Raw genomic sequence first — 9,873 nt, forward strand, 5'->3', positions numbered from 1 at the left:
TCCTCTCCTTCTTCCTCTCCTTCTTCCTCTTCTGCTCCCAGCAGAGGAACATCTGCTCAGGCCGGGATCCCGCCTGGAAACGTGTCTTTGTCCTGCCCCGTGTAAAACATCCCAAAATACAGGCAGCCAGGCCGGAGCGGCTCACATTTCACTGCGGTCAACTCTGCGCACATCTGGAGCACGGCCGGGCCTCAATACTGCTGCGACTGCCACTCAGACAGCCAGAGCCCAATTAACTGGGAGGAGTGAGGAAGAGGGGCCCAGGGAGAGATTCAGTATCTCCCGGTTCATCTGTTTACTTCAGCTGGAGGAGGGACAGAGAGGAGGAGGAGGGGATAAAGGAGGACCGAAGGATGAAGGACGGAGGAACTGAGACCACAGCGGGGAGTAAATTAAAGGAAGAAGATGAAGGGGAAAGCAAAACAAAACATGGGAGAAGTTATCAAAGGGAAGAAATCCCAAAATGCAAAGAAGGGAGATTAAAGGAATGAGGGAGAAGAAACAAGGATGGATGGAAGGACGAATGGAAAGGAAGGAAGGACAAAAAGAAAGAATGAAATGGAATAACAGACGTGGGGGGGGGGGGGGGGGCATGAAGTGAAGGAAACAAAGAAGTGAGACAAAATGTATGGGCAAGGACAGAAAGGAGTCAAAAAGAAGGAAGGAAGAGAAGGAAAGAAAAGGGAGCAGTTAAGCCACAAATGATGGGATGCAAGTAAAAAGGGAAAGAGGAAGGATTGAAGAAAGGAGGAAAAGGGATTAAAGGAGGAAAGAGATGAGCAAGGACAAGCGGGGGGGAAGTGTGGGGGAAATCCAAACTCAGTTAAAGAAGGAAATAAGGAAGGTCACGAGGAAATGAAGAAAATGAATAAGTAGAAAAGGAATAAGAACGTGGAGTATGAAGGCATCAAACCCCACAAAAGAAAGGAAAGAGGGACAAGAGGAAAACTGTAAGGGTGGGTGGAGGTACAAAGAAGGGAGAAAATAAATAAAACCTGAATGAGGATAAAAGGAAATGAAGGAGAAGGAAACAATAAAGGAAACAGCACACAGACTGAATCTGAGGGAGGAACAAAAAGTGAAGAAATAACTGACAAAGAGAAGGAATGAAGGAAAGGTGGAGTGGGAGGGTGTGAGGAGATAAGAGCGGGCAGGAAGGAGGCTGCATGTTTGCTGTAATCATCCCCGATTTAAACAAACAGCCTCTGCAGGTCGAGATACTCGAGTACTCGCCCCCCTCTTCCTGTCAGAGTTTGCTCACGCTGAGCCCAACGCTCAGGCTGCTCAACACTCAGTTTATCACAGTTTGTTCCCCTCGTGGGTCTGTATGATGTCATAGAGAGGGGATGTCCATATATGGCCTCGCTGATGGGAAACCCCGCCTGAAGCATGCATGAAGCATGAAACCTGCTCTGAGTGTGTTGGCTCAGGGGGAGGAGCTAACGCAGCGTCCCTCTTTAGGCAGTGGGTGAACAGTGGTGGTGATGACGCCGAGGCCCAGAATAAGAGGGGGGATTATTACGAACTGGGGTTGGTGCAAAGCCACTCTAGGAGAGAGCTGAAATAAGCAGGCTTTGCATTTCCGATGGGATGCTTTCAGCGGGACGCATGCTTTAAGAATTTACTCCAACCCCCGCCCACCTGGAGGGGGCGTGGCTCAAAGCATTTGTTTTCATCACTTTCTCTTGATTCTCATTTGAATTATTTTTTGAAAGAACATAAAATCATTCACTGTTTGAGCATCTTCGTCTCCTAGCAACAGACTCCTGTCTGAATCTTTTTGGATGTAAACAACAACTTCACACAAAACCTCTGACAGCTGTTATTACTGGGTTTGATCACTGAGGCGTCCTCCTGCATTATGGACGAGTCTGCGTTGGAGCGATACTTCGATAAGTTCATCGCTAACGTGAGTTTTCATTTTTTCAGCTGCTGGTTTAAAAATCAAACTGCCGCATTTCAGAGCTGAAAATCAAAAGTGGAGAAACTCTGGTCCGCTCGTCTTCACAGAAGTGATTGAATCCAGACACGAGCCTGTTAAGGTCACGCCAACGTGTGTCTTTGATGATGATGTGCTGCAGTTTGACGTCTTTAGACAGCTTGTGGTTAAGTGATGTGTGGATTCAGCAGCTCGGGGATCAGGTCTGGGAGCGGCAGCGAGACTGACCTCAGCTTTACAAACGTGGTTGATGACAGTTAATTTATTAATCATCATTAAATAATCATTTAAAATCGTTTTGCATTTACCAAGCTTATCTTTGTCACTAAAATTTGAAACTTGTGTGACAAATATGTGAAAAGTAAGAAATCATGAAATCTCAGCACTCTGCATATTTAGTGTGGAGGCTCTCATCCAGTCGGCACAGACTATATCCTGGAGCCAGCTAACCTGCAAACTACTAACAGTTGGGTGTTGAACTAACGTGACACCACGCTGAACCAGTCGTTTCGCTGGAGAGGAATTCAGACCGTTTTTGAGCTGATTTCAGGATGTGAAGGTTGGAGCTGCAGTTATCGAGCTTGTTCATTTCTCTACATCACACAGAGCAGAAACATGTAGCACCACGTTAGCACATAGGCAGGTTCTCTTCTTGCTGCAGGACCCCAGGAGGACAGAGGAGGTCGGCGAGGAGGAGCTGTTCTTTAAGTTGTTGCCTGATGAGCTCCTGACACTGAACACGGTCACCTGTGACGATGCAGGTACGACAACACTCTGCACTCTGCGATCATGACTGGGTGGAGCGCTGAGCGGTGACCGAGCTGCATCCATATCCTGTTAATCCATAACTGCTGTTTAGCACTTAGTGACAGTTGGTTTTGGAGCCTCGAGTGGGCGTCAGAGGAACTGCAGTTTGTGGTACTTTCAGCTCTGCTGCTCTTGTTCGTGCCTCAGACAGAATCTGTAAGGAGGAGGATCTGACTGCAGAGAGCGGGATCGCCGGCACGCAGTCACGAGGCAGCAGCTCCCAGAAGTCCTCAGCAGAAGCTAAGCCCACATGTGCGTCCTCCTCGTCTGCACTGAAGGCCCTTCCTGTTGAACCCGGGACCTCGGAGGACCCCGAGACACTGCAGGAGAAGTGGTCGAATCTCGTCCCAGTGATATGGTATCACAGAGATCACAGTCTGCTTCTGTGTACGAGCGCACCGTCCAATGACGGCTCTGCGGCTTGCAGCTGTGACTCGTGTTTTTATTTGCGTGCAGTAACGTCATCTCCACAGTGGACCTGGGCTGCTGTTTGGACCTGAAGTTCATTGCTCGCAGGATGTGGAACGTGCAGTACAGACCGAAGGTGCAGAGACCTGAACGTGATCTACGTGGAGACATAAGCCCGGCACTGGTTTTCATTCTCGCTGTTTTTCAGTATTTCACAGGGATCATCGCTAGGATCCGGGAGCCAAAAGCAACAGCGACCATCTTCCGAAGTGGGAAAATCATCTGCCTGGGAACCAAGAGGTTTGTCTGGATTCACATCTCCTCAGACTGTGGTGCAGCACAGCGGGTTTCCAATCATCTCCTTGCTTCCTCTTTCTTTTAATAAGTGTGGAGGAGTCGCGCCTGGCAGCCAGGAAGTTTGTCCGCAAACTGCAGAAGTTTGGCTTTCCCGTGCGCTTCCTCAACTTTAAGATCCGGAACATTGTAGCCTTCTGCCAGACCTTTCCAGTGGATTTAGCAGAACTGCAGAAGGTCCACAAAGGGCAGTGCAGGTCAGGAGATAAGGACTCTGAGTAGAGGCGAGGCCCAAACAGGGACGCAGGTTTGCAGCCCAACTTTGAGCACATCACGTGTCAGCCAACGCTACTCTGTGCTAGATGGTCTGAGACTGATGGCACTCGCTTTCAAAAGGTCTTTTGTTGAATATGAATCCCTTTTTCTTCGGTCCCCGTGACGATGCTTTAAAGTGGTTCATGATGTGAAATGTGCAGTCACGGATACGTTGAAGCACTTGTGAAGAACAGATGTAGACAGCATGCAGTGCTGGGGAGTAACAGAGTACCAGCGTTACGTATTTAAAATACAGAATATGAGTAACTGTATTCTGTTACAGTTACTGTTTAAAAAGCTGGTATTCAGTTACTTTGTTGAAATAAATGATTACACGGCGGTCTTTTTCTCTGGTGGTAATTCCACGCTGGTGGAAACCAAACAAAACGCGCATGAAGAGGCTCTAATGCCCGAGTCTCCCCTACTTGCAGCCGCATGATGACGTGAAGAAATATTTTTTTTAATTATTCCAAAAATGATTTAACCTGAGACCTGAACTCTTTCATGCATTTTTAAGTTTTCTTTGCTATTCGGCTTGATGGGACCTAAAGAAGGTAAAAACAAAGAATCACCAGATTTTCTTTTACCTGATTTTTGTTTTTGAGAAAAATGAGGTGTGAGGACATTTGTTTCAGATTTTGATAGAACAGTGGCAGCATGATGTCCTCGTAAGTGGACATCAGGCCCTCGTAGAGAAAAATGTGATGTCCACACATGTGGACGCAGGTCCTGGGAGGTCAATATGAAGGCAACAGGCAGAGTGTTACAGGCATAAAGCAGCCTGATGGGCAGTGTGGCCCAGCTGTAAGTAAGCTGTTAAGACTCGACTGTACACCGTGTTCGTGTTTTCCTCTGAAACAATAAGTTCTGTTGGAGCAGCCTTTCAACGCCTCTCTCTGTCTCTGCTAGCAAAGTTGACCCAGACAACAAAGTAAAGCTAGTTTTCAGCTACGAGCCGACACAGAACCCACCGTATTAGCCAGAGGTCCCTTTACTACGGTTCAGAGCCGCGGACCTTCAGTAACAGTAATAAATCACAGCAATAGTACATTCATGTAGTTGTAAACAGCATGATAATATATTAAGTAATCCAAGTATTCAGAATACGTTACTCTCATTGAGTAACGTAACGGAATACGTTACTTTGGGGCATGTAATCTGTAATCTGTAATCTGTAGTGGAATGCATTTTGAAAGTAACCTTCCCAACACTGACAGCATGGTCAGTAAATTTGAATTAATGCCATTTTCTGTAGACACCGTAGTGGGAAAGTTCCCAGAATCATCCCAGTTCAAAATGGACAGTAATCGGTTGTAAACTGGCCAGCTCCCACTGAGCCCTGCAGTCGTTTTTCTCCAGTATTTCAGTGTGTCTGCAGCAGCCTGTTTTGGTGCATGCTACGTAGGAGATCGCTAAACTGTGGAGAGTCCTGAAATGATGGTGGAAGGTTTTAGTTTCTACGTGGTGGAAACTGTGAGATCTGTGTTCTTCTTTCTACAGTTATGAGCCAGAGCTGCACAACCGCCTCATCCTCGACCAGATCACCGGCATCAGAGTGTCCTTCCTCTCAGCCCGGTGCATAAACGTGTGCGGTGAGCCTGTCCACACGTCACAGTTCAATTAAAAATGCTGAAAAAACTGACTGAAAAACTGACCTTTTGTGGACGTCATCATGAGTGTATGTCCTGTGTCACACTGCAGGAGCTAAAACCAGGGCTGAGGTCGATGAAATCTTTCACACCGTCTGCAGAGTCCTGAGAGAGTACAGGTGGGAGCGAACATGCAGCGGCGCTTTGACTTCAAAGCCGAACTGATGTTAGAGGCAGACATGAATAAACTGACGCGTGAGCGCCACTGCACTCCTGTAGTTCCTGATTGTACCACTAGATGTCAGCACGGCTGCAGGCCGCTCTCAGTGAGACGTGCAGCTCTGTACCTCGTGTGTGTTTGCATCACTCACTCAGGTCAGGGTCACCTGAGAACGAGCAGGAGGCCTGTGGCTGGACGTGACCTGCTGAGTGACTAACACGTCACTGCATCCTGATATCCTCTGAAACAGGTGACGTTATTCACAACCTGCCCTTCATTAACTCAGCATTCAGTCGCATGGAGCTCAGACTGGACGGTTTGAGCTTCCATCATAGTGCATGCTGGGAAGTCTGGGATCGGCCTCGTTACCTGGCGTTTTACTTTGGTGGGCGTGGCTGTGAGCCTCACCTTTCCTGAGGTGGCGGGAGGTCAGATTCACGATGAGTCATGAAAACGCGTCGTTCGGTGTGTTCTCTGTGACCCGCTGACCGCGGGGATGGAGGCCCTTCCCGTCGTGTCTCCAGGGCTGCATCAGGAGGTGAGGTCATCCGGCCGCTGACACGCCCAGTCTGCATGAAAGCAGTGAATTATGGGAACACTTTCTCTGTGCTTTTCCTCCCCTCACTGAGGCTCTCAGTCAGTTTCATCTTTTTGAGTTTCACAGTTTGAAATTTCTTTTTCAGGTTTTTGGGACAGCGACTGCTCATCGTGTGCTCGCGACCTCCTCGCCTCGAGCTGTTCGCATCCTGTCACTCTTGCTCCATTTGGCTCATGTCTTTCCCTCTCTAATAACATCCTCGACTTCCTCTGATCCTAATAATACCAAACAACAATCGTCCTGACACTCACACTTCCTGAACTCCCCACTCTCTCTTTCTTCTTCGACATCGAAGCTCCGTGTTTGCTTCTCTGGTGGAAACGAGCTGAAAGTTTGAAACGTTTCCATTCTGTGTCCAAACACAAGTTATTATGTAACAATTCTGTTAACATGGAAGACAAAATACAATCACAGAGGAAATATGCTCAGTTTCTAATTTATTATCACAAACTGCCTGATGAGCTCATTTATAGAGTCGCTGCTTTTTAAAAGTTTTGTTTATATATTATATTGCCTCTGACATTTACCACAAACTCAAACTAGAAATCGGGAGACTGAAACTAAAGTGAATGTTTAAAAACATTTGAAGTGAATGAAAATAAAAATAAGAAAACAAACAGTAATAAAGCTGGTCTGAACAGAACAAACCGTCTGTTTTCTCCCCAAAATCCAAATGTCTGAAAAACAAACATTTTTTGAATGAATCCACGTTTCTGAACCGAGCCGGCAGCAGGAGGTCGGGGTCGATGGAGGACGTAAAAAGACCTTCAGTTACAGCGTTTCATGTTTTTCTGAGTTCTGCAGCTGTAAAGTCTGACTGTTCAATTTATTTACTCAGCACCAAATCACAACAACAGTCGCCTCAAGGAGCTTTATATTGTAAGGTCGACCCTACAATAATACATACAGAGAAAAACCCAACAATCATATGACCCCCTATGAGCAGCACTTTGGCGACAGTGGGAAGGAAAAACTCCCTTTTAACAGGAAGAAACCTCCAGCAGAACCAGGCTCAGGGAGGGGCGGGGCCATCTGCTGTGATTGGTTGGTGAGAGAAGGAAGACAGGATAAAAGACATGCTGTGGAAGAGAGACAGAGATTAATAACAGATATGATTCAATGCAGAGAGGTCTGTTAATACATAGAGAGTGAAGAAGAAACACCCAGTGCATCATGGGAATCCCCGGCAGCCTACGTCTATTGCAGCATAACTAAGGGAGGAGTCAGGGTCACCTGGTCCAGCCCTAACTATATGCTTTAGCAAAAAGGAAAGTTTGAAGCCTGATCTTACTGTCCTGATGAGCGCTGAAGGGAAAGTTCATTTAGATGAAGCTTCCAGATCTCTGCCCAAACAGGAGCCTGGAGGCAGTCTGACCACGAGCTGCAGATATCATCATCTCCTGTTGACGGAAACAGGCTGTTCTAGCTCCTGTCTCTTTACCCTCCTCCAAACACACTTTGTTCTGATTGGCCATCTTCTGGAAGCCTGCTGATGGGCAGCAGACCTTCTTCTTGCCGACTCTGAGGCCCCGTTAACCTAACTTGGCTCTTGGAGGCGTTGGAGCTCGATCCCAGGAGAAGGTTATGAGGTTATGTGACTGTCAGGTGAGAGCAGGACATCAGCCTGGACCGAACGCAGGTAAGAAGGAGCTCACCACACAGCGAGCATTTAAACTGAGTACTTTTTGAAGTTTTCTCCAGTGAATTATCAGAAAACCTGTGGATGCCATCAAGTTCCTGCTCCTCATGCTTTGAGGCCATTCAGTTAGCGTTAGCTGCTGGTTTACTTCTGCACACCTGCATGTGCAAAACGCGTTCACGGAGATGCATCTGAGGCTGTGACAGATGTCCAGATGTTTTGGAAAATTCAGACTCCACAAGTTTTTTCTTCCTCCTGTTTCCAGGCTTCAGCAGTTTGGCCGCCTCGCGGGGCCGCCGCTGTGACTGCACACTTTTAGTCAAAGGGTTTTTTTAGCAACTGGGAGCTGTGAAGGTCCAAAAATGCAAAGTCAACTTTTCCACTTTGTTGTGAGCCAAACAACATCAGCATGTAGGATTACAAAGCACACCTGTATTCACAGGAAGGAAGGCACGAACTCGGAGCTGTGAGTCCAATAGCTGCTAACTCACCACTTTACATGCACGGCCTGCAACCATCTGTTGTACAGAGGAAGCATGGGAGGACGTCTCCGGAGACTCGGGTCCAAAGCAAATAGCTCACATCATCCCTGACCCAGAAACGGATCTGGGAAGGAAGTGATTTAGCACTCGGGCGCCGTGCCTGGATGAGTGTCCCAGAGGTCAGGAAGAAAAATCAATCAACCTGCGAGGCTTCATCAGACACCTCATTTCGCCCCGACTGCTTCATCTGAGCAGGAAACGAGAACTTAAATCACTTCCACACGAGCTGAAGCTGAGAGTCGTCTCCTCGTCCACAGGTCATAAAACTGATCTAGAAGCAGAAAAGTGTCAGATTAAAAATCTGTCATGGTGACGTCTCACAGACAGGCTAAAGCCTCATCTGCACTCCCGTCTTTACCCGTGAATCAGCACAAACCCAAACTGCACACGTGGCAGCCTGAGATGATGTGAAATGACCGACAGGCAGGGTTCTCCTCTCTTGGTCTCAAGACCCCCCTGCTGCGATTCAAAGGGCCCTGCTGACCCTGCTGTGACCCCTCATCAGCAAACACCAAAAGTCTTTCAAGGGCTGAAAATGAGGCCAGATGTTCCCAGCTGCTCTCAGCAGGTCACAGACGTCGCTGCCGCCTCAGAGGAGAAGCTGACATTCCTGCAAATAAAAGTAAGGAGCTGCTTTTTGTCTGAACTGTAGCATCACATGAAAGCAGAACAGGCCACACGTGTCCACAGACATCCGTCCTGCTGCAGTAACCCTGAAAAAGCTGCTCTCGCTTCCTCTCCTGGAGACAAACTTTCTCCTGCAGTCAGCAGAAAGACTGAAGTGCATCTCAACTTTCTCCTAATGTGGGCCGCACCTGCATCTCATGAACTTGCTGTTCCAGATGTTGACCTGCAGACTTCCATGAGGTCAGAACCACAACCACCTGCTGACAGCCAATCACGTAACCCGCTGACGAACTAAATAAATAAACCTGCACAGGTGCGGTGTGTCGCTCCCTCAGTGTGTCTGAAAATGCACAAAAACAACAAAGCAGTGCCAACAACGCTCAGACCTGCACACTGATAACCAAACATGATTTCTCACTGCCTCAACCTTTATGTGGGAAATCTACTTTATTTATGCTTTAAGGAAGATTCCAGTTTCCTTTAAAACACATTAACATCATTTAGGTTTCGTCCTGCAGCGAATGAGCTGAGCATGAAACGGTCCACACGTCAGAAGAATCATCATCGATCTGCGTCACATTTTTAATAAATAATCAAGTAGAAGTATCATCAGTGCAGCTGTGGCATGAAGCTTGCAGGAGGCGGTCTATTTGTTAAGCACTGTGAAAACATAAATTATTGCTGTATTAAAAATGTAACGTTGGTGAATGTGAAATAAAATCAGTGTTGAAACTGAATGAAACGTGCATCCACAGCTCGCTGCACCCGTGATGCACGGGTCGTTATCTTTGCTTTGCTGATTCACCCACATTAGCATTTAGGATTATGTGACATACGGAAGAAATATGGCGTGCAAGCACGTCGCATTCCTTTAGTTAATAAGTTGAATACGTGA

At 47.3% G+C, this 9,873-nt stretch overlaps 2 protein-coding genes across 4 annotated transcripts in view; one reads left to right on the plus strand and one right to left on the minus strand.

Moving 5' to 3' along the window:
• ankfn1a (ankyrin repeat and fibronectin type III domain containing 1a) overlaps positions 1 to 9,873 on the minus strand; it is a 116,885-nt gene that overhangs the window by 82,548 nt on the left and 24,464 nt on the right. The gene's annotated exons all lie outside the window — the stretch shown is intronic.
• Positions 16 to 6,717, plus strand: LOC102797361 (uncharacterized). 3 transcript variants are annotated; one of them, XR_015719405.1, is made up of 9 exons: positions 16 to 1,909; positions 2,601 to 2,700; positions 2,894 to 3,104; positions 3,203 to 3,290; positions 3,363 to 3,454; positions 3,541 to 3,705; positions 5,264 to 5,355; positions 5,465 to 6,110; positions 6,256 to 6,717. XR_015719405.1 is itself a non-coding variant. In XM_006793304.3 (8 exons), exons 1-8 carry the CDS (start codon positions 1,862 to 1,864, stop codon positions 5,575 to 5,577), a joined length of 909 nt encoding a protein of 302 aa, XP_006793367.2. In that variant the 5' UTR covers positions 16 to 1,861; the 3' UTR covers positions 5,578 to 6,717. The 3 variants fall into 3 exon arrangements, 1 of the variants encoding a protein (XP_006793367.2); XR_015719406.1 differs by lacking the exon at positions 3,541 to 3,705; XM_006793304.3 differs by having other exon boundaries at positions 5,465 to 6,717.

This window comes from Neolamprologus brichardi, chromosome 8 (genome assembly GCF_056152115.1).
Source record: "Neolamprologus brichardi isolate AB-2024 chromosome 8, ASM5615211v1, whole genome shotgun sequence".
NCBI lineage: Eukaryota > Metazoa > Chordata > Actinopteri > Cichliformes > Cichlidae > Neolamprologus > Neolamprologus brichardi.

What these genes read in the sequence shown, in the direction of transcription:
- LOC102797361 (XM_006793304.3), top strand. Translation starts at nt 1,862, where the DNA reads ATGGACGAGTCTGCGTTGGAGCGATACTTCGATAAGTTCATCGCTAAC. An exon ending in TCGATAAGTTCATCGCTAAC is followed by an intron (nt 1,910 to 2,600) that starts GTGAGTTTTCAT and finishes TTCTTGCTGCAG; the next exon opens with GACCCCAGGAGGACAGAGGA. An exon ending in ATCTGCCTGGGAACCAAGAG is followed by an intron (nt 3,455 to 3,540) that starts GTTTGTCTGGAT and finishes TCTTTTAATAAG; the next exon opens with TGTGGAGGAGTCGCGCCTGG.